This window comes from Thamnophis sirtalis, unplaced genomic scaffold, assembly GCF_051295495.1.
Source record: "Thamnophis sirtalis isolate CommonGarterSnake01/CBP01778 unplaced genomic scaffold, rThaSir2_p1.2 scaffold_15, whole genome shotgun sequence".
NCBI lineage: Eukaryota > Metazoa > Chordata > Lepidosauria > Squamata > Natricidae > Thamnophis > Thamnophis sirtalis.
The window spans coordinates 19,519,817-19,542,694 of record NW_028261395.1 but is presented as its reverse complement, the minus strand read 5'-3'; the positions used below and the strand labels follow the sequence as shown (position 1 = coordinate 19,542,694).

Genomic DNA, 22,878 nt, shown 5'->3' with positions numbered 1-22,878 from the left:
AGCGGCCGCCAGCAACCGGCAGATCCCAGGCGGGCGCCCCGCCCGAAAGCGAGGGCGTGGCGTGACTGGCCCGGCCCGGAGAGTCCTGGCAGGGCTGGGCGCCCGTGGGCAGCTCCTCCGTCCAGCCCGGCTGAAGGGCCCCGGGGGCGGGCAGCGGATGGGCAGCCGGTTGGGTCGCCCCCCTCCCCACTGTAGGCTCCCCTGAGGAAAGGAACGGGGGGGGGCTTGTCGCCCGTCGCCCCCGACGTGTCCCGGGTGAGCGAGACCCTCCCCAGACTTCCAGCGGAGCCTCTGCCTGTTTACAACCAGTCGGGATTTTCCGTTGGAAGCGCCTCTGGTCAGGAGGACCTGCGGCATTTGGGGCTGGGGTCTTCAAGGTGAAGCTCCAAGCTCTCCGAGGGGGCGAGGTAGGGTCCCTGCCTGACTGGCGAGGTTGCGGCGCCTTTAACGCTGCACCTGCTTTGTTTGTGGCACCAACCCAGGTCAGGTTACCTGCCTAGCTACAGCTCCAACAAAAGAAGCCCCATTGTGCTGGGCTCCACTGCACCCAGCTGGGCAATCCAGAAGCAGAGAAGGGCACCTGCCTTTCATCAGCCACCTGCACCTGGAATTGGCAGGCAGGGAAGGAAATGCTCCCCCCCCCACTTTCTCAGAGCACCCTCTGGTCTGCTCCCTTAAGCAAGAGGGGAGATGGAGGCCCACACCTGCTGGGTTTCCACGTGGGAGGGGCTTCTTTTGCAAAGCACAGCTTCATTCTTGGGGAGGGGCACCTTGGCCAGCTTCCCAATGGAGTCTGAGTGGCTCCTCCAATATCCTGTGCAGGAAATCAGAAGAAAATAAAATCTGCCTGAAAGTTTCCGGGATGAGAAGCAGAGGCCAAAAGGGCTGCAGGTCCCCCTCTTCAGCCCTGCACAAAACAAGCAAAGCAACTCAGGAGCCACAACTGCAGGGAAGACGGAGGGTGGGCTCTCCCTGCATTTCCAACAATGGGGGGGTTGCAGCGTAGATTCTGGCTGTGTTGGTCTTGTCCCAAAGCCCAGAAGCTGGGAGGGAAGGTCTGCGGGTCCTTCCTTATCCTGCAATCCACCTTCAGCAGCCTCCAAAGCTCCTTCGGTGCATTTAGAAAGAAATAAATGTGCAGGCCGTAACAATATGCCAAGAGCGGAGGGCTCAGACAAGGACTGGAGCCTCTTTGGAGCAGGAGGAGGCTGCCACCCGGGTGAACCACAACTTCCCAGGCAGAGCCAGGCAGAATGGAAATGGAGGCCTGAGGCGAAGCGGCTGATGAAAGGCTCCGCCGGCCTGTAATTGGCACCCGGAAGGACGGATATTGGGCTTTGAAAGTGTCCTGGGGGAATTCTCTCAGCCTCACCAGGGCTTCCTTTGCTAAACGTCCCTCTTCCCACTCACCTATTGGCAGACTGCTGTGGTCAGCAGCCATCCCACGTCCCCAGGCAGAGAGGCGGCTGTGTGAGACAAATGTCCCTCAGCCAGGCAGGAGGGCCAGTTGAAGACACAAGGATGGCACAGGGCTGTGATGGGAAATGGCACCAACTTTGCCATTTGCATTATTATTTCATGCTGCGTGTGAGGACACCCCGAGGCCCTTATGTCAGCACTGCAGGTAGCCCTCAATTTAAGACTGCATTAGGGGCCGGATTTCTGGTAGTAAGTCTAGGATCTCACGTGACCACACCCATTTTTACAACCTTTTTTTCTGTGACGGATGTTAAGTGAATCCACATACGTTCAGCAAATGCCTTGGTCATGAAGTGCAAACCTATTGTCTTGAATGAGCTGTAGGAAGTTATCACCCAGTCCTCTCCCAGAAAAATGAAATATCCTAGGAAATATTGAAAAGGAAGAAACATGTTTTAAAAGACAGGATAGCTGCCTGCAGCTTCCTGCCCCCACCCACTTTGTCAATGAGCCATTAAGAATGCCAAGCCAGTTCCTTTACATAATAAAGAGTTCTCCCCTTCAGTTCCAGGGGATGGGATTAAGGTATGATAATATTGGCCCTTTACCCAACTCACCACATGGCATCTGAGAACTCAACCAAACCTGGATTCAAAACGCAACCTAGAGAGTTGCCCCTGCATGGGCCCATGGGAGTCTGACAACCAATCAGAATACAAGTTCAAGATCAAAGGCCAGAGAGGGCATAAAACCAGGGACTCAGTTCTCTTCCTCCCTTCTCTTCTCTTCTCCACCAACATTGAAGCATGTGATCACCTTTTCTGTTCAGGACTCAAGCCATGTCCTGTCCACCATTAAAACCATCTTTCCAAGCAGCCTCCATATCTCCAGTGTCTTTTTCCCCACTTGGAGCTGAACCCAGAAGGACATTTCTTCCAACAGGGCATATTTTGCCTGAAATGCAGTCACGAAATCATAGACGGGTGCGGAGGGTGGCCTGACATGTTATGACTGTCAGAAGTGGTTTGTGCTCTAAGAAATAGGGGGGGATATCAGTGTACACATTTTTATATAATAGAATAAAAGCAATAACCAGGTGGAAAGATTAGAGGTTGAAAGATGGCATTACTAGGCATGCTCAAATAATGTTGTGATTGGCATTACAATAGCACATTGAAACTCTGAACAACTGAATAATAAAGGACTATATCTTAATACAAGGGACGTGGTGGCTCAGTGGCTAAGACTCTGAGCTTGTCAATCAGAAAAGTCAGCAGTTCAGCAGTTCGAATCCTTAGCGCTGCGTAACAGAGTAAGTTCCTGTTACTTGCCCCAGCTTCTGTCAACCTAACAGTTTGAAAGCACATATAAAATGCAAGTAGAAAAATAGGAACCATCTTTGGTGAAAAGGTAACAGCGTTCCGTGCACCTTCAGTGATGAGTCATGCCGGCCACATGACCACGGAGACGTCTTTGGACAGCGCTGGCTCTTCGGCTTTGAAACTGAGATGAGGACCGCCCCCTAGATTCGGGAACGACTAGCACATATGTGCAAGGGGAACTTTTACTTTTACCTTTACATCTTAATAAAAATGTGTGTATTAACACTAGGATTACATAAGTTTTACCAATGTAACAAATATTATTAATATTATTATTCGCATCAAAATGAAGGATACCCAGATACCACACTCTTCATGTATTGATGTTGCTGTGTATACCCTGTTTCCCTGAAAATAAGACCTCCCCAGGTAATAAGCCCAATCGGGCTTTAGAACACATGGCTAAAATAAGCCCTTCCCCGAAAATAAGATCAAGCACTTATTTCAGGGGTTCAAAAGAAAATAAGACCCTGTCTTATTTTCAGGGAAACACTGTGTGTGTGTGTGTGTGTGTGTGTGTGTGTGTGTGTGTGTGTGTGTGTGTGTGTGTGTGTGTGTGTGTGTGTGTGTGTACACACACACACACACACACAACCAGAAGTGCTTTGTGCTCTACATGCTGTAAAGGTAACTCAGCATTTCCAATATTAGGCTAACCTGCAATTTGCTTTACCGCAGATTTTAGAGGTCCCCTCCCCACCAATGCCTGGCCATGAACCACATGGTCCTGGTCTCCTCCTGGGCAGAACAGCAGCAGAAGCAAAACCTGCTGGAGAGCAGTGCCAACCACACCGGCAGCTCTTTCCCAACTGCTCTCGGTTTGCGCAAGGGAGAAACCACCCATTGGGCTGCACGGTTCAGCCTCTCCCTTCCAAGCCTCCCTGCTGCTTCGGCTCGCAGGTGCCTCTCCCTGTCCTGGGCATGCAAAAACACAGGAACAGGTGGAGGTAGAAGGCCTTTCTCTCATCTGGAGGATAAAAGGAGCGGATTGAGGACAGATTGTTTCTTCTGCCTTGTATCCCTAAGGCAGGGGTGTCAAACTCGATTTCATTGAGGGCTGCATCAGGGTTGTGTTTGACCTCGGGGTGTGGGGGCGTGGCCATGGTGGGTGTGCCCAGCTCGACGTCACTCATGTCAGGGGCACCTGTAATGGCGAGAGTGCTCTCCCAGCTAAAACAGGCTCCCAACCTGTTTCGGCTGTCACAGCCTCCTGCAACCCTCTGAATGTGGCCCTCCCGAGCTCCGTTTTCATTAGCAGAGGGTTGCAGGAAGCCGTGGCAGCCGAAAACAGAGCCCAGGAGCCTGTTTTCACTAGCACGCCCTGCCCGAGGTCAAACACGACCCTGATGCATCCCTCAATGAAATCGAGTTTGACTGTTTCCAGGGTGGCCCCATGGGCCAGATCTTAGTACCCCACAGCCTTGAGTTTGTCACCTCTGCTCTAAGTGTTCAAATGTCCCCCAAAGGTTAAACGGTCAATTCAGAGCAATTATTGGGGTTGCTTCACTACGTTATCAAGGGCAAACCCATTGTGATGACCACCAGCTCAGTGACTTGAAAGGAGACGAGGATTGGCTACTTGGACTTTCCATGGCTGTAGAGAGGCCTCCAGAAGCAATGTAGACCTGCTTGCTGAGAACAAGCTCAATCTCCCCTTGAGGGCAGAATGAGAGCCGCCCCTACCAGGTATCCTCTGAGCAAAGACCCTGAGAGGCTTTGTCTGGAAGGACACATCGACCAGTGCTCAACTTCCTCATACTGGTAGAAGCAACTCAAGGGCCTGACTGCGTGCAACACAGAAGCACACATGAAGCCCCTAGACTAGGTTTCTACCTATCCAAGGCTCCTGTGATTGGCTGGTTGGAATTCAGCATGCTTGCAATCACAACCAGGTTAAGATAGCAATAGCACTTAGATTTATATACTGCCTCATAATGCTTTTACAGCCCTCTTTAAGCAGTTTTAGAGTCAGCCTCTTGTCCCCAACAATCTGGGACCTCACTTTACCCACTTTGGAGGATGGAAGGCTGAGTCAACCTTGAGCCGGTCAGGATCGAACTCCAGGCTCTGGGCAGAGTTAGCCTGCAATACTTCATTCCAACCACTGCCTAGAATAGAAATAGAATTTAGACTTATATACCGCTTCATGGAGCTTTACAGCCCTCTGTAAGCGGTTTACAGAGTCAGCCTCTTGTCCCCAACAATTCAGGACCTCATTTTACCCATCTCGGAAGGATGGAAGGCTGGGTCAACCTTGAGCCAGTGAAACTTGAACTGCCGAACTGCAGCTAGGAGTAAGATGAAGTAGCCTGCAGAACTGCACTCTAAGCACTGTGCCACCTCGGCTCTTCCAAGATCATCGAAGCCATGGACTTGTGACCAAGGGAAGAGTGGAGGCAGCAAGTCTTGTGACAGAACAATATGTTATAAGTGACGTCTCTCAAGACGCCAACACCCTGAGGGTAATTGGGGGTCCAGGGTGAGGGAATCTGCACATTCTCTCCTCCATCAGTTGGGGGTTATGCCCTCCCAAAACAGATGTTCATGCATATCCAGGTGAGAGCCTGCACCCTCAACTGAACATCTGGATTTCAGTTTCGCCACCCAGGACAGGCCCATCTCTTCTAAGAGAAAAGCAAGTTCTTTCCCTCTGTGGGTGGGAGAAGAGATACCACCAGGTGTCTTAGCAAAACCTATTGCAAAGCAGTGCGGGGGTAGGATTTGGGGTGGCAGCCTGGTTCCTGCTCCTCCTTGCGCCCAGAGGTCACAGAACGAATTCCCTGAATGTGGCTTTTGGCGACAGGCGGCCTTTTCTCTCTCCCCCCTTCACTAACATTTCACCTTCATCCAACTCATTTGCTTCCTCCTTCTCCAGCCCCAGCCAGGACAAGGAAAGCTTAGCCTAAAATTCCTCTGAGTCAATAACTTCCTTTCACATCACCCTCAAAGGGTTTTGAAAGCTGCTGTGAGCCTCTGTCTGCTGCTAAGCCAACATATGCACAAGGAAGAGGGGATGTACGGCTCTTGCTTTTGTACTGGTTTCTGTGTTAGGGTTTTATTCTTGGAAGCCACCAAGAATGAGTTGGGCAGCTATATTATCATCTTCTTCTTCTTCTTCTTCTTCTTCTTCTTCTTCTTCGCTTTCTTCTTCTTCTTCTTCCTTCTTCTCCTTTCTTCTTCCTCTTCCTCCTTCTTCTTCTTCCTTCTTCTGCTTCTTCCCTTTCGTCTTCTTCTTCCTTCTTCTTCTTCTTCCTTCTTCTTCTTCCTTCTTCTTCTTTTTCTTCTTCTTCCTCCTCCTCCTCCTTCTTTTCTTCTTCTTCCATATTCGTCATTGGACGTTGGCAATCACGTTAGCAATCCTACTTTTGTCAACAGCCAGATGAAAGGGTGCTGCTGAGTTTTGTCCATATCAGTCCCTTAGATTTTGAAGCCATGATGTTGTTCTTCTGCCTGGACTCTGTTTGCCTTCAATCTTTCCTTGGAGGATTAAGTAAAGGATGCTGCATTTATCTGGGTGTCAAATCAGATGTCCAAAACATTCTAACTTTCCCTTTTTAATGGCTTTGATGATTTCCAGGGGTGAAATCCTGCAGGCTCTGACAGGTTCTGGAGAACTGGTAGCAGAAATTTTGAGTAGTTTGGAGAACCAGCAAATGCCACCTCTGGCTGGCCCCAGAGTCGGGTGGGAATGGGGATTTTGCGGTATCCTTCTCCTGCCACATCCACCAAACCACACCCACAGAACCGCTAGCAAAAAAAAAATTGAATTTCACCACTGATGATTTCCCTTGGCTTTCCTAGGCGACTTATCACCTCATTTGTGATTTTGTCAACCCAGCTGATACGGAACAGCCGCCTGTAAATCCACATTTCAAATGCTTCTTCTTTCTTCTTCTTCTTTCTGTCAGAGACCAACTCTCCACTCCATAGGGCAGGATAGAAAAGATGTAACATCTGACAAGCCTGATTTTCAGTCTTAGGCTTACGTCATGACTGCAGAAGAACTTTTTCATTTTGAAGAATGCTAGCAGCTATATAAACTTTCTAAATAAAAAATAAATAAAAATGCCTTCCCTTTTCTACAATTCCATTCCAGTTTGGGTGTATCATTACATTAGAGCAGTGGTTCCCAAACTTGGCAACTTTAAGACTTGTGGACTTCAACTCCCAGAATTCTTCTTCTTTCTTCTTCTTCTTCCTTCATCTTCTTCTTCTTCTGCTTCTTCCCTTTCTTCTGTTACTCTGCTGGCTGGAGAATTCTGGGAGTTGAAGTCCACAAGTCTTAAAGTTGCCAAGTTTGGGAACCACTGCATTAGAGGGTAAATCCCTTGAGATCTTGATTTTCCATACAAAATGGATTCTCCAGCCGCTTATCCAGATACAGCACTGAAAGAAATGAGGAAGTAGGTGGACGGAGGGGTTGCATTTGCATAGCCAACAGCAATAACAACAGCATTTAGACTTGTATACCGCCCCATAGTGCTTTGCAGCACTCTCTGGGCAGTTCACAGAGTTGGCACATTGCCCCCCAACAATCTGGGTCCTTATTTTACCCACATCATAAGGATGGAAGACTGAGTCAACCTTGAGCCTCTCAGTATCGAACTGTTAGCAGTAGGCAAAGTTAGCCTGCAATACTGCATTCCACCCACTGCACCACCAGGGCTCTCATAATCAATAATCAATTTTACTAAATGCAACCTATTGTGATTTTGATTACTGATCATCTCCTTCAGGATTGGGCCCAGCACATTTGCCGCCCAACATTATTATGTTGCAAATACCCCAATGTAGTTAGGTCAATCTGTGAGCAACACAAATGGATTTTTAAAGTGGTTTCATTTGGTCACCTCCCCAATCCTTTTCTCTTTGTTCACTACCATGTACAGAAAAATCTGCAAGATTTCTTGGCAAATCTATCCAAACATAGCATGGTACGTTAAAAGATAGAGTTACACAACACCCACAACTGTTTACAATAACTCAGCTATGGGAATTGAGCATTACAACTGTAAAGCAGAGGGACAGAAAATCCGTGAATGTCTCAGTGGGGAATATATTTTGTGATAATGTGGTGTGAGGTGCTCACACTAAGCGGAATCAGTCTCAGCTCTATAGTAATTTTGCAGCAGTAGTGAAATTTTGCTTATTTATTACAAAGATGCTCTGCCTTTCTGCCGAAACAAGCCAGCTAATAATAATAAAATAGAGATTACACTGAAGTTGTAAAAATCAAAACACGTAACTAAAAAAGGAATATACAACACAACTTTTTTTGTACAGTACGTAGCTCATCAAGCCAATTAACTCAACCAAGGAATTTCCTTTGGGAAGGGAGAGCCTGCGCTGGCAGAGGCAGGGAGGGGCTGCTTTTCCCAGGGAGGGGAATCCCTGAGCTTCCCTGCCAGAGGGACCTCTCCTGCCTTCCCTCCAACATGGCAGGGATCCCAAGAAGCATCAGGCCCTGGTGTAGATCTGGGCATGAGGTGTGGATTTCTTAGAAACTAGATCCCAGTTGCGGCCTTGAAGCAGGCTAAAAATCACTCCAGTGAAATAACAAGGAAGGGTGGGGGGGCTGGTCAGTGGCAACACCCCAGAATTTGGCTTTCAAAGCCACTTCCACTTTCCACCCCAGATTGTCCACCAAGGTGAAGACAGATGGAAATAAAGGGAAGAAGGTCCATGATATCCAGAAGTCTGGAGCCGAGCTATCACAACCTGCTCTAGGCAGTCATAGACGTTTTCAGAGATAGTCAAAAATTATCCCATTCAGGATTTTTTTTTTTAAACCAAAGTCCTTACTAATGTCTTTCTTACCCATTTTTCTGACCCTGGTCTTGAAAACAAAACCATTAATTCTATCTCAGTTGAGCATCTCTTCATAAATTGTCTCCATGTCTTCTGCCACAGCAAGTGCAATGGAGCCATAATCTCTCTCTCTCTTCGTTTTAAACCAACCTGATTCAGATTCTTCAATAGGCCAGCTTTGCTTAGGCATCAACATTGTGTAAAAAGCAGAATATACTTTCTGTTTCCTTTACAGAAGCATCATTACTGCAAGGGAATATAATATGTGCACTAGAGACAAAACTACATTGAATCCTGCAGCTGCAGAGAACAAAAGTCCCTTGTGATGGTGATCCTGGAAGATTCATGGCCATCAGTAGAAGGACCATCCTATGTTGGGCTGGTGGCTGATAGGGGAACAAGATCCACAGTGTTTAGGCCTGTGGAGAAGAGCCACCACATGGAACAGGAGAATAGTCCACAAGCAGAAAGACCTGGAAAGGTTCAGTCTAGAAGACTCATCTATACTACAGATTTAAGTCTATGCTGTGGATAAGACAATCGCTGTACAAAGTTTTAAAAAACTAACACAAAAGAGAAAAGGAAGCGGCTGAGAAGCAAGCAACCCACTTCTCCAACGTTGCTGATGACATTAGTTATTTTGGAAAACACTTGCATTGTCCAGTAGAGCAGTGGTCTCCAACCTTGGCAACTTTAAGACTTGTGGACTTCAACTTCCAGAGTTCCTCAGCCAGCTTTGCTGGCTGAGGAACTCTGGGAGTTGAAGTCCACAGGTCTTAAAGTTGCCAAGGTTGGAGACCACTGCAGTAGAGGACAGAGCATACTGCATATACTCTGCCCTCTACTGGACAAGCAGCTCAACTGTTCTGTTCTCAAAATAACTAATCCAGTAATTAGAATGTTTCTATAACTCCTTCTGTAACTTCAGCATTACAATAAGAGTTACCTCCATTCAACTCCCCAATATTTAAACCTTGCTTCAACTGTATATAATACAGTGAACCAAGAGAGAATGATCGTGGGTACATTTTTAAACTGATAACAGTTTGTTGATTTTTGATTTGATTTTGATTTTATTAACACTTGTAGGCCGCCCTTTTCCCTGAGGGGACTCAGGGCGGCTCACATAAAATCAGGGAGGGGGAACACAAACAATGACATAGACACATATAATAAAAATAATAAGCAACATACATTCATCATTCGGGAGGGGCGGCTATCCTTGTCCCCAGGCCTGACGGGCTAGCCAGTTCTTAAGGGCTGTGTGGAAGGCCTGGACGGTGGAGAGGGTACGAATCTCCACGGGGAGCTCGTTCCAAAGGGTCGGGGCTACTACTGAGAAGGCCCTCCTCCTTGTAGTTGCCAGCCGGCACTGGCTGGCCGATGGAATACGGAGGAGGCCCAATCTATGAGATCGAATTGGTCGCACCAATTTGCCCACCATTTGGCTCTAAACAGAACAATGTTCCTTTATAGAAGCCTGTTCCTACCCATCTTGGGGATCAAAGCCTTTGAAGCAAAAAAATAAAAATAAAGACACAACTTTTCACTCACTGTAAGCTATTTTGCCACTGAAAAATCTGCCTGTGTGTGGCGATTGCCACTAAGGCAGGGGTAGAATTGGCTGCTGGTTCTCTTCTGCCCAATGCTCTGTGCAAAGAGGCTGATTTGGGGGTGGCCCTTGGCTGTGCCAGACTTACCAGCTCCTAAGAGACGGGCCATGGTTGGCAGTGAGCCATCAGAGGAGAGAACCCGCCTGGACTCTAGAGAGGATTTGTCCCAATTCCTCTACACGCAGGGCCTTCCTTCTGCAGTGTTCATACTTCTCTAAATGTCACTCCTGAAAATTACTAAATTCTTTCCAAAAGTTTTGGTGTGACAGATAAAGGTAAAGGTCCCCTCGCACATATGTGCTAGTCGTTCCCAACTCTAGGGTCATCTCCGTTTCAAAGCCAAAGAGCCAGCGCTATCCGAAGACGTCTCTGTGGTCATGTGGCTGGCATGACTAAACACTGTTACCTCCCCACCAAAGTGGTCCCTATTTTTCTACTTGCATTTTTACATGCTTTCAAACTGCTAGGCTGAGAGAAGCTGGGACAAGTAACTGGAACTCACTCACTGAACTGCCGACTTTTCTGATTGACAAGCTCAGCGTCTTAGCCACTGAGCCACCGTGTCCCTGGTGTTGCAATTGGAAGCAACTGCAAATCGTTTCTAAGATGTGATTTCACAAAGACACAGGCTGCAGTTTGGTAAACCGAAATAAAATAAAGCTTCTAGAATCAGGCCTGGTGCGTATTTCCTTGGTAAGAGTTGAGCCACGCTTCTCCCTTTGAAGACTTCCCAGGAACAGCTGCCTGAGGAGAAGCAGCTGGAAAGCCCTGGGAGCGCAAGGCTGCCATCCTTTGCCAGGCCAGAGCAGAGGCTCCTATTAGAGCAGGACTCATTTCCAGCTGTTTTATTCCAAGTCTCCGGAGACGCCCGAAAGGCCTGGCAGCCACAACTGCGCCCTTTTGCCCAACTCTCAGCTTTCTGGAAAAGTTTTGACAACTTTGGCAACTTCTGCTGGCAAGGCCGACTCAGCCAGGCAGAAGCGCCTTTGCAAGAAGCCTGGGCGGCCGGGAAGAGCCTGCCTTCCAGCGCCCATCATCCCCGTCCCTGCTGCCAGGAGCGCAGCGAAGGGGCAGAGGCACGTGGGGCGGGGTGGGGGGGGTAGAAGAGCAGCGACCGCCGGAAGAGGCGGGAAGGAGCGCACCGCAGACGAGCCGCCTTAGGATCAGCGGCTGCGCGGCTCCTCGCTCCGTCCTTCAGGAAGCGCCCAGGTGAGTTCGCCCCCTCGCCCCGCCGAGCCTCTGCAGGCGGGCAGGCAGGGAAGGAGGCAGGGAGGGTCTGGCGGGCCAGGCAGCCCCTCCGTCCAGCCAAGACCCCCCCCCGGGGGGGAAGGGAGGGTGGTCCGGCTGCCCTCCCGGCGGACGGGGGACTGCAGGGGCTGCCCGGAGTCGGGGCGCGCCAGGAGCCTCTGGGGAACGTGAGCCCAGCCCCCGGGGGGTCTCCTTCCAAGCGGCACGGAGGAGCCGCGGGCACAGGGAGGAGAACGGGGGAAGGCAACAGCGTCCCGGGCGCCCCCTCGTCTGCCTTTCCCGGACGGGAAGCTGCGTCCTGCCTGCGGCCGCCTGCCTGACCCGGGCATCTTGCAAAGGCGGAGAACAGCAGCAGCAGCAGCGCTCGCCCGCTCCGGGCCCCCACTTTGGCGCCGCGCGCCGATTGGCCCGTTTGAAAGCGGCAGCGCGGCGTCATTGGCGGGCGGGCGGCGGCGGAGCGACGCGGTTAATTTGAATCTGCCGGCGTTGCTCTCAGGGCGGCTGCGGCGCTTTCGGTCCGGAGGCACCGGCGGAGGAGCGGTAAGAGGAGGCGCCCGCGGGCGCCAGGCTGCAAGGCCCGGGGAACAGGCGGCCCCCTGCCGTACCCAGGCCAGCAAGCGAGGCGCCTGGCCCTCCCGCTGAGCACTCGGCCCGGTGGCCCCCTCCCTCCGCCCCATGTGCCTGGGGAGTTTGTGCCCGGGGTGCAGCTGCAAGAAGGACCCGGGATTCCTCGATGCGTCCCTGGGGAAGTGACTTGGGGCCTGGCAGGCCTTTCCCAGGCGCTGCAGAGCTGCGTCTAATAGAGGGCCCCAAATGGAGGTGGGGGGGGGCGGCTTTGCTGGGCAGTTCTTGACTGAAGGCAGGGGTCCCAGGGAGGAAAAGCAGCTGAGTTGGGTGGAGGAGGGCCTGTGGCCTCCCTGGGTGGGGGAAAAGAAAGTATCCAAAGGGGGGAAATTGGTTACAAATGTTTCTCTCCTTGGTTCTTTCAGCTCAAATCCTTTGAAGTGATGGACGACTACACCAAGATAGAAAAGATTGGTGAAGGTAGGTTCCCCATCCCCTCCCCACCCTATCTGCCCCTCTGAGGCTTCCTACTTGTCTCTCCTGAAATTAGGCTGCAGAGAAGCATATGGGATGAAAGTTCTTGGAAATAAATGAATAAATGGGACAGAGGCTTTAGAGATGCCATGGAGCTTTGCAGCTTTTGAAAAAGTAGAGACCCACATCTCTACTTTCTCCCGGGAGCCTGACGTTTAATAACCAAACAACCAAAATTGTGGGAGATTAACACCCCCTTGCACGATTGCGGTGTACCCACCAAAAATCTTTCAAGAGAAAACGCAGAGTAGTTGCTTTGGGGAACACAACGGACCTCTTTGTGATCGACATGCTTAGTTCCTTGGAAGACAATATTTTGGCCTTGGTCAATTTGTTTTGGGCTCTTGCTGCACGAACTGACTTACTGCAAATTGTTCCTCGGCAGTACCTTTTCGTTTGGTAAATCAGATGCCTTTTCTCTTCCTTTGAGCTTCTGGAAGGAATTGGGGCTGGGGGGGCTTTGTGTGTTCTCCAAATCCATCCCTCTCATGTGCCAAGTTGCTTTATTTGATTTTCTTTCTTGGCTTCCCTCTTCCAAGCCTTGGCAACCCCTTTTGGCACTTCGTCCAGAATTACAAAGTCAACCAACAGACACACACACAGACATTGCCTTTTCTCCTTGTGCTAGGAACGTATGGCGTGGTGTACAAAGGCAAGCACAAGGCCACTGGCCAAGTGGTGGCCATGAAAAAAATCCGCCTGGAAAGCGATGAAGAGGGTGTCCCCAGCACGGCCATCAGGGAAATTTCCCTGCTGAAAGAACTACACCATCCCAACATTGTGTGGTGAGTGCCACCCTCTGGCTCCATTGGGCAAAGAGGAGGCTTTGTGTATGTGGGGAGCCCGGAAGGAAGCAACACCCCTCTTGTTTTTCCACAGGGTTTACACAAACACATGTCCCAAATAAGCCTCTTTCACGAAATGCAAGCAATATCAGTACATGCCGAGGTATAGTTAGTCCTTGACATGGCCACAATTGGGACCAGGATTTCTGTTGCTAAGAAAGGCAGTTTATTAAATTGTGCCCAATTTTACTACCGTACCTTTGGTTGTTAAGCAAATGACTACAGCCCATAAGTGAATTACTCAGGGCGCAAGTGAATCCAGCTTTCCCTTGTCAGATGCTGGCTGGGAAGGTTGCAAATGGCGATCCCAGGACCCTGGCATACTGCAGCAGGGGTGTCAAACTCAAGGCCCCTGGCCCACAGGGTGCTTAGATCTGGCCCACCCTGGAAACCGTGAAGGGCCAGCCCGTGATGCCTCTGCTGGCAAAAATGGAGCTCGGGAGGGCTACAAGTGGGCCTCCTGGGCTCCATTTTCACTGGCAGAGAGCTGCAGGAGGCCGTCACGGCTGAAAACGGAGCCTTGATGAGGTGCCCCCCCCCCCAGGTCAAACAATCCTGATGCGGCCTTCAATGAAATTGAGTGTGACACCCCTGCACCACAGTCTTTATGAACACATGCTGATCCACCCGTTTCCGCCCTTGAACCCTCAGATCTCCCAAGGGCAGAAACAATATGGTTTAACTCAGAAGTTGAGTTTCTGAGATGGTGGAGCTCTTCTTTGGAACTCGACTGCCCTGCACTTGAGCAAGGCTTCTTTCCAAGGGGAGGGGCTTGGGGGTTATGCTGCAGGGGGTTGATTTTATGGATAAGGATGCATCTAATGGGCTAGTAAAATTTCTTGCTTTTGAATGTTTATGTTGGCCTTTCCAGGGGAAAATGCAGAGAATATTAAGTGGAACAGGCGTTTGCATAATATGAAAAATAAATGAAAATGTCTACACTGTTGCTGTAACAGCTTCTAGATATTGTGCTAAACGAGATGTGTTTAATCTCCTCCAGAGTTGCCATTACCAGCAGTGGGGGCATCTGAACAAACCAGAGAAGAGTATTAACGAATGAGACAATTAGAGAATCATTCATTTGGCACTTTGTGGGGAATGAGAGCTTGCAGAGTAGTTGAGGGGGAACTGTTGTGCTGACTAAAGTGAAGGAGTTTGAGTTCTCTTCATTTCTTCAAATAAATCTCTTTAGTCTTCAGGATGTGCTTATGCAAGACTCAAGGCTTTACCTTATCTTTGAATTTCTTTCCATGGATCTCAAGAAATACTTGGATTCTATTCCATTGGGACAATATTTAGATCGTATGCTTGTTAAGGTAAGAAAGAGTAAAACAAAATGGAGGGTCTGAAAAAATGTTCTTTTCTAGCTCATTTCTGCCATGAGCCTCTTAAGGTTGAGATTGGTGGAAGCAGCACAAAAAGCATGTAGGTGCTTATAAAAAGTCATGGTCTCTTTTGGGGGTTTGGCCAAGGAATCCCTGCTTGTGAACTGCAAAGCACCCCATCAGTTAAAGGCAGCTGTTGTGGAGTTCAACATGTGCCAAATAAGCTTTTGCAAAGTATCTGTCATCCATAATTAGTCCTTGCTGACTGAGTCCTCACATAATCCTAGGACTTACAACAGGCTGGCAACGGGAATGCAAGTATGCAACCTTAGTGTTGCCTGATGCATGTCTGTGCCTCATTTAACGACGCTGGTTGGCTGTGGGTGCTACAGATGGTTCTCTCGGGAGGAGACGCGACCACTTTCTGAAGTCTTTGCTCTTGCGATTTTTTCAGAGTTACTTGTACCAAATCTTGCAAGGTATCGTGTTTTGCCATTCAAGAAGGGTTCTGCATAGAGACCTGAAACCTCAGAACCTCTTAATTGATGACAATGGTGTGATTAAACTAGCCGACTTCGGGCTGGCACGCGCTTTCGGCATCCCCGTGCGTGTCTATACACACGAGGTAAGGGGGCGTGTGTGGCTCCGCCTTCAGGACCAGATCTTCTCTAAAGAGGTTGAAGCACTTCCCTTGGGGAGTGGGGGGGGGGCAGGGCCCAATGGGGAGAGGATAGGGATGCCCTGCAGATGGGGCCGCTGGGAGTGGAAGGCGCTTCCCAAGATGGCCCTGGGTGAACAGTGAATATCAGTTGTGATCAACTTGAAATGGCCCGAAATCTACCGTATGTTTTGGAGTATAAGACGCACCTTTTCCCTCCAAAAAAGAGGCTGAAAATCTGGGTGTGTCTCACACACTGAATACAGCATTTTTGGCTACTGAAACCCCACCCCCTTTGCAAAAATGGCCATGCAGAGCCTTTAGGAGACTTCCAGAGTGCTCCAGGGGACAAGAATGAGCAAAAAGCAGCCCGTTTTTGCCCACCAGCCCTCTACAAGCCTCCCAAACCCTCTGCATGCCCCCCTCTTTTTTTGCAAAAAAACCAGCTCGTTTTTGTGAAAAACAGTCTGTTTTTTGCTTGTTTTTGCGGGGGGAGGCAGCCCCCAGGAACACTCTAAGAGTCTCCCAAAGCTCTGCATGCCCTTTGTTTTTGCAAAAAACTTTTTTTTAAAAAAATTACCTCTTCAAAATCATGGTGCGTCTTATACTCTGATGCGTCTTATAGTCTGAAAAATGTGGTAGCTTCCTTTTTTCTTTTGGAAACAACTGTGCTAACATGAGCTTGTTGAAGGGGGGAAATGGGTCTTAAACGTTCATCCTGAATTCAGGTGGTAGTCTGCTCCGGTCCAAACCTGCCTCTTAAATTTATGAGGCTTAAGCAGAAGGATGCTACCAGCAATCCTTTTATGAGTTGGATGATAATCCTACCTAGCACTTCCAAAGTGTGTGTGTGTGTGTGTTTTAAATCAGGGGCCTCCAACCTTGGTAACTTTAAGACTTGCGGACTTCAACTCCCAGAGTTCCTCAGAACTCTGGGAGTTGAAATCCGCATGTCTTAAAGTTGCCAAGGTTGGAGGCCCCTGATTTAAATAGCAGGTAAAAATCTTCTAATTGCTGATTTCCTTTCTAGGTTGTCACCTTGTGGTACAGATCCCCAGAGGTCTTGCTTGGCTCTGCCCGCTACTCTACCCCTGTAGATCTATGGAGCATCGGGACCATCTTTGCAGAAATGGCCACCAAGAAGCCGCTCTTCCACGGGGATTCGGAAATCGACCAGCTTTTCCGGATCTTCAGGTATCAAGGCAAATAATCGGCTGGGGCAAGAAGAATCTGTGGCTTGTGTGTGTGTGTGTGTGTGTGTGTGTGTGTGTGTGTGTGTCTTTTTTGCACGCTCCTCCTTTGAGATAGACACCTGTGGCATCCCCTGATGAATTGGGAATGGTCTGCTCGTGATTCCTGGCCATTCTCATGGCAGACAGCTCTACAGGTGGTTGTATCCTAGAACACCTGTTGGGTTACTACGTCCCTCCTGCTGGACCCATGGAAGCAAAATTATATTTCCCAGCCAGAAGATGGTTGCCCATTTCTTCCCAGTTCTGGAGTGCCCAGATGATACAGAAAGACAGAACCACACAGGCACAGCTAATGCTGATGTTGCGATGTGCCAAGGCCACAAAGTTTCCGTGTCAATTTGTGACAGTGAAGTGGGAGGGGGAGCCTTAACCAGCTGCCCTTCACCCTCCAAGGGTAGGACTCCAAAAGCCTCCCTCCCTCCGTGGTCTCTGTGAGGGCAGATTCAACCCACTCTTTTCTCCTCTCCCTGGCAGAGCATTGGGGACCCCCAACAATGACGTCTGGCCAGAAGTAGAATCCTTGCAGGATTACAAGAACACCTTCCCCAAATGGAAACCCAGCAGTCTGGCATCTCATGTGAAGAATCTGGATGATGAAGGCCTCGATCTGCTCTCTGTAAGTGACAGCCTCACTCTTCTTCTGTGGGATCTGGAAGTGGAGTCCTTTTTCTTTTGGGTGTGAAACCTTTCACTGCTTATCCAAGTACCGTATATTTTTGGAGTATAAGACGCACCAAGAGGTAAGAAAGAAAAAAAGTTTTTTGTCCTCCCTGGCCCCCAGGGACACTCTGCAGGCTTCAGCAGGGCTGGCGGGGAGGCAAAACCACAGGTTTTGTAGAAAATGTGCCATTTTTCGCGAAAATGGGGGGATTTTTGCCTTCCATCAGCCCTGCTGAAGCCTGCAGAGTACTGGGGGCTTGGGAAAGGCAAAAACGTCTCTGTTTTTGCAAAAAATGGTCCGGGTTTTGGCCCTTTTTCATAAAAATGGGATGCGGGGGTGGGGCTTTGGGAGGTCAAAAATGGCTGTATTCGGTGTATAAGACGCACCAACATTTCCACACTCTTTTAGGAGAGGCAGGGGTGGGGGAAAAGGTGAGTCTTATACTCCGAAAAATACAGTACCTTGAGTCTGACCTGTAGGGTCTCTCTAACCAACTTGCTGAGACTGGATAAATAGCAAAATGTTTCAAACTAAAAAGATGTCTAGTGGTTATAGCTCAACTTCCAGACAACTCTAGCTGGATGACTGAGAATCTTCATCCACAACTCCACACCCTTGAAAAGGCCCCATCCTCAAAATGGGCCTTTTGATTCTTCTGAAGGGGAAACAAGATCTCTCTCTTTCTTGGTTGTTAGACTGGGTAGCCAAGGCACTGAGCAGAAAGCAGGTGGTCAGGCTTGAGAAAATGACTGCAGGTCTGCAAATTGGTTTGGTGAATAGTTGCTTGGAGAAACCAGGATTTATAGTAGGTTATATTTACAAATAGTTTTTGATGTAGCCATTTGTTTCAAACCCAACTATCCCTAATACAAGCAATAGAATAACAGAGTTGGAAGGGACCTTGGAGATCTTTTAGTCCAACCCACCACTTCAGACAGATGGTTATCCAACATCTTAAAAGCTTCCAGTGTTGGAGCATCCACAACTTCTGGAGGCAAGTTGTTCCACTGATTAATTGTTCTGTCAGGAAATTCCTCAGTTCTAAGTTGCTTCTCTCCCGGATTAGTTTCCACCCATTGCTTCTTGTCCTACCCTCAGGTGCTTTGGAGAATAGTTTGACTCCCTCTTCTTTGTGGCAACCCCTGAGATATTGGAATACTGCTATCATGTCTCCCCTAGTCCTTCTTTTCATTAAACTAGACATACCCAGTTCCTGCAACCGTTCTTCATATGTTTTAGTCTCCAGTCTCCTAATTGTCTTTGTTGCTCTTCTCTGCACTCTTTCTAGAATCTCAACATCTTTTTTACATTGTGGCGACCAAAAGCGTAAAGTCTGCTGTTAGGATAACAGTTTGGTGGGCTTGTTCCTTCTAGATTAAGAGAAATGTAGCTCCTAATGATGGAATCCTTGACTGTCAACACAGTTATTCTAATCGATAAAATAGGGTTTTCCTGAACCAGGTGCATGCAAATGAGGTGCATTTGTATAATCTGCCAGAGGAAAGGCTTCACAGATTTTAACATTAATAGAGTTGGAAGGGACCTTGTAGGTCATCTGTTTCAACCCCTGCCCAAGCAGGAGACCCTACACCAGGGGTGGGTTTCTGCCAGTTCTAACTTTTTCTGTAGAAGAGGTTTCACAAATCTACAGTGCCGTTTAGAACCGGTTCCAGCTCCCTGGCCCTGCCCGTCCACACATCATCAAGATGAAGAGCGAGAGGAGGAATTCTGGGAGTTGAAGTCCACAAGTCTTAAAGCTGTCAAGTTTGAACACCCCTGGGTTTTCTTTTTTCCTAAAGGGTTAGGGGTGCAAGGATCTTGTAACTTGACAGCTTTAAGACTTGCGTGCTTCAAATGCCAGAGTTTCTGAGCCAACATTTTGATTGCTAAGTAAGAGCGTTGTTAAGTGAGTTTCACCACATTTTACAAGTTGGTCACGCCTGCCCAGTCACATGACTAACAAGCCACTCCCACTTGGTCACATGGGTGGCAAGCCACTCCCACCCAGTCACATGGCCAATAAGCCACTCCCACAAAGCAAGCCACACCTACAGAACAGGTTCTAAAATTTGAAACCCACCACTGCCCTACACCCGTGATGGCGAACCTATGGCATGTGTGCCACAGGAGGCAGGTGGAGCCATATTTGGTGGCACGCCAGCCATCAGCTGATTTCTTACCCTTCCAGAGGGCCAGGAGAGGCCATTTTTTGCCCTCCCGGGTCTTCAAGAAAGCCTCTGGAGGCTGGGGAGGGCAAAAAATGGGCCCAACTGGAAGTTGAGGAACAATTCATTTCCGGCTTCCGGAGGGCCCCCGTAGCCTGGGGAGGGGTCGTGTGTGCATGCACAGGTGGGTGGGGAGATGGCGTGGACATGCACGCGTGCAATTTTGGCACACCATAAGGAAAAGGTTCGCCATCACTGCCTTACACACCATTTCTGACAATGGTAGTCCAGTCTCTTCTTGAAAACCTCCAGTGGTGAAGCTCCCAACCCTTTTGGCACCAGGGACCAGTTTCATGGAAGATAATGTTCCCATGGACCGGGGGGGGGGGGGGCAGGGGAGTGTGCAACCTAAATCCCACATACTGTATGCGCAGTTTCCCTCACCGGCCACTCACCTCCAAATGTGCAGCCCAGTTCCTAAGAGGCCACGAGGCTTGGCAACCCCTGTGTAGGACAAAGCTCAAAATTGTCATCTATTATTTGTTCTACTGTCCAGAAGACATTGCATTTCTCACCTTGCATTAGGTGAAGGAGTTGACCGGTAGGTGTAGGGCGGTCACTGCTCCCTTTTCTCAACATCCACGTAGGGCGACTGTGATTCTGCCATAGGGCTTGGGTCCCAACCAATATAACAGCTACCCACCACCTTTCCCATCAGGGCCACTGGCTTCCCTACCCTACTTCATTGGGGCTAACAATTGTGACCAGCAGTGTCAAACTCAAGGCCTGTGGGCCAGGGCCGGCCCACAGTGCCTCTGGCAGCCAGAATGGAACCAGGGGGCCATGCACAGCCCTCCTCTGCTCCATTTTGGCCAGCAAGGGACTGCAGGAGGCCATTCAGGCTGAAAATTTGGCACAGGGGGCTGCGTGTGGCCTCACGCACACCATTTTGGCTGGCAAGGGGCTGCGGGAGGTCATTTAGGCCAAAAACAGGTTGTGGGGGGCCACACGCACCCCCCTGTGCCCCGTTTTGGCTGGTAGGATGCTGCAGGAGGCGTCCCGTCTCCTCTCCCCTCCCCCCTCGCCGGCCTACAGAGAACTGCAATGCTGATCTGGCCCTTGAAGACATCTAGTTGGACACCCCTCGTTTAGGCCCTTTGAATTGACCGATTGCACACTGGCCTGCTGCAGGGCAAGTGACCTCGCACTTCCATGAACACTTTTGGGCTCCAGAAGTACATTTAGAAAGTGAAAATGGGGGTTAGTTGCACCCAGTGCCTTTCTTGGGAGGGTCACACCCCCATGGGCAGGGAGGGAAGAAGCCTCCACAGACAATAATCCGAGGATATTTTCTTCCTGTCTCTGATGCTTTGTTTTACCTGGCCCTGCCCTCTGGGTCAGCTATTCTGTGGCCCTTTTATGGCATCTCAGCACCAAAAGTGGCTGCAGAGATTGGAGACCTTCTGAACTGGGATTGAAGAGTATAGGTCCTATGATGGTGAACCTATGGCATGCCTGCCACAAGTGGCAAGTGGAGCCATTTCTTAGGGCACGCGAGGCGTTGCTCTGATTTTGGCCTTCATTGTCAGCGGGTTTTTTCCTTCAGGGGGCTTTCCCTGAATCCTCCGGAGGGCGAAAAACAGCCCAACACACAAACCGGAAGTCAGAAAACTGCCTATTTCCGGCCTCCGGAGGGCCTACAAGGGAGGCTGTTTTCGCCTAGGCTCCTAGAAAGCCCCTAGAGCCTGAGGAGGGTGAAAAACAGGTCCACCAAGCCATCACACACCAAAAGCGGGGAGGGGGCAAGGAGGTCATGCACACATGCGTGGGGGTGGGCACGCATGCACACGACACCACCACCCCTCCTGCACTCCTCCCGCTTTAGGCACGCGGTGGCAAACAAGGCTAGCCATCCCTGGTACAGATCCAAAATTTCCTGCTCTACCATGGGCGCCCATCGCTCCATTCTTCCTGCCTGTGGATTGCGGGTGGGTGATGTGTCCCTTTTTTTTTTTTTTACTTGCAGAAAATGTTGATCTACGATCCCGCGAAAAGGATCTCTGGTCGTGTGGCCCTGAATCACCCTTACTTTGATGACTTGGATAAATCAAAACTCCCAGCCAACCGGCCCAAGAAATGCTAACTCTTGGTTTGTGGAGAAGCTGCTGCGAATATCTTGCTGCGAGAGTATGCAGAAACTGTTGCTCTTGTTTTTTTATATATGTCTGTCTTCATCTGTTCTAAAAGTGTAGCCCTGTTTAGCTCTGATGTAAAATCCTCCTCCTATGTAAATATTAATCAATTCAGTCCTCAATAAATTTGTGCACCGTTAATTATTCCCACCAATATATAAATAAATCCTTCAAAACTTGGATGAGATATTTGGTTCTCCAAGGTGCTTGCAGATGCTTGGCCGAACTACCAGAAGCCTTTAGGGCAGGGATGTCCAAACTTGGGAACTTTAAGGTTTGTGGCCTTCAGCTCCCAGAATTCTTGGGAGTTGAAGTCCACAAGTCTTAAAGTTCCCAGGTTTGGACACCCCTGCTTTAGGGTCTTTGTAGAAAAATCCCCCCCCCCCTCTCCTAGGGAAACCAGCTGGACGAACCTGAAATTGCCAACAGCTGCAAGTCTGCCTTTGCCAAGGTCATCTTGGAGGACCTTCCACCTCCTGTAGGTGTCCCAGAAAAGGCTTGAGGCTGGTCATTGCATGGCTCCCTTGATTGTGGGAGAGCCTGCTCAGCTCAGCTATTCCTGGCTTTAGGGAAGGCGGCAGTCTCACTTTCTCTCCTCCCTGCCTGGAGAACACCTGGGCAGCCCCTGCTCCCATCTGCAACTCCCTGGCAGTGAGGATCAACATTTAGACCAGCGGTCACCAATTGAGTGCTCCATGAGCCACTGGTGGCTCGCGAGAAAATGTTGGTGGTCCGCAGAAAAATTAGTTGTATTTTTTTCTCCCCCTTCAAGGTCTTTTGGTGTGGGTCGGGGGGGGGGGAGCAGAAATTCCGACTTCGGGTCTGCTCCTGATGTGGGGCTTTAGGCGAAGGCCGGAGGGAAGTGCTGCTGATGGCGAAGAGCGGGAGGGCCTCATTCCAGTGGGACTGCATCATGGCCTGGAACTGGCTGACCATCTTAGCCCACTGAGCCTCCAGGTGCTGGTACCTGGCTTTGCATTCCCTCAGGTCTTCCCTCTGTTTGGAAAGCCTATGCTTCTAGTCCTCAGTGAGGTGCTTCTGCTGAGCCTCCTTCTCGGTCAGATCCAATTTGAACTGAGCCAGCTGTTTTGCCAACTCTTTCTCATGGGGGCTGCTTAGCTCCAGTGGCTGCTTCCTGTTGGGGCCCTAAGGAGCCCCGGCGGGGAGGGGAGGAGTAGCTGGGAGGGGAGGAGCGAGTAGAGGCCAGCGAG

At 49.7% G+C, this 22,878-nt stretch overlaps 2 protein-coding genes across 3 annotated transcripts in view; one reads left to right on the top strand and one right to left on the bottom strand.

The window, feature by feature from the left end:
* The window catches only part of RHOBTB1 (Rho related BTB domain containing 1), a 94,923-nt gene that overhangs the window by 35,419 nt on the left and 36,626 nt on the right, over window positions 1-22,878 (bottom strand). The gene's annotated exons all lie outside the window — the stretch shown is intronic.
* CDK1 (cyclin dependent kinase 1) lies at window positions 11,337-21,830 on the top strand. 2 transcript variants are annotated; one of them, XM_014066820.2, is made up of 8 exons: window positions 11,337-11,431; window positions 12,460-12,514; window positions 13,197-13,353; window positions 14,606-14,729; window positions 15,193-15,363; window positions 16,427-16,590; window positions 17,124-17,265; window positions 21,502-21,830. In XM_014066820.2, the coding sequence occupies exons 2-8, from the start codon at window positions 12,478-12,480 to the stop codon at window positions 21,616-21,618; spliced, it is 912 nt and encodes a 303-aa protein (XP_013922295.1). In that variant the 5' UTR covers window positions 11,337-11,431; window positions 12,460-12,477; the 3' UTR covers window positions 21,619-21,830. The 2 variants fall into 2 exon arrangements, with proteins under 2 accessions (XP_013922295.1, XP_013922296.1); XM_014066821.2 differs by lacking the exon at window positions 11,337-11,431 and adding an exon at window positions 11,971-12,010.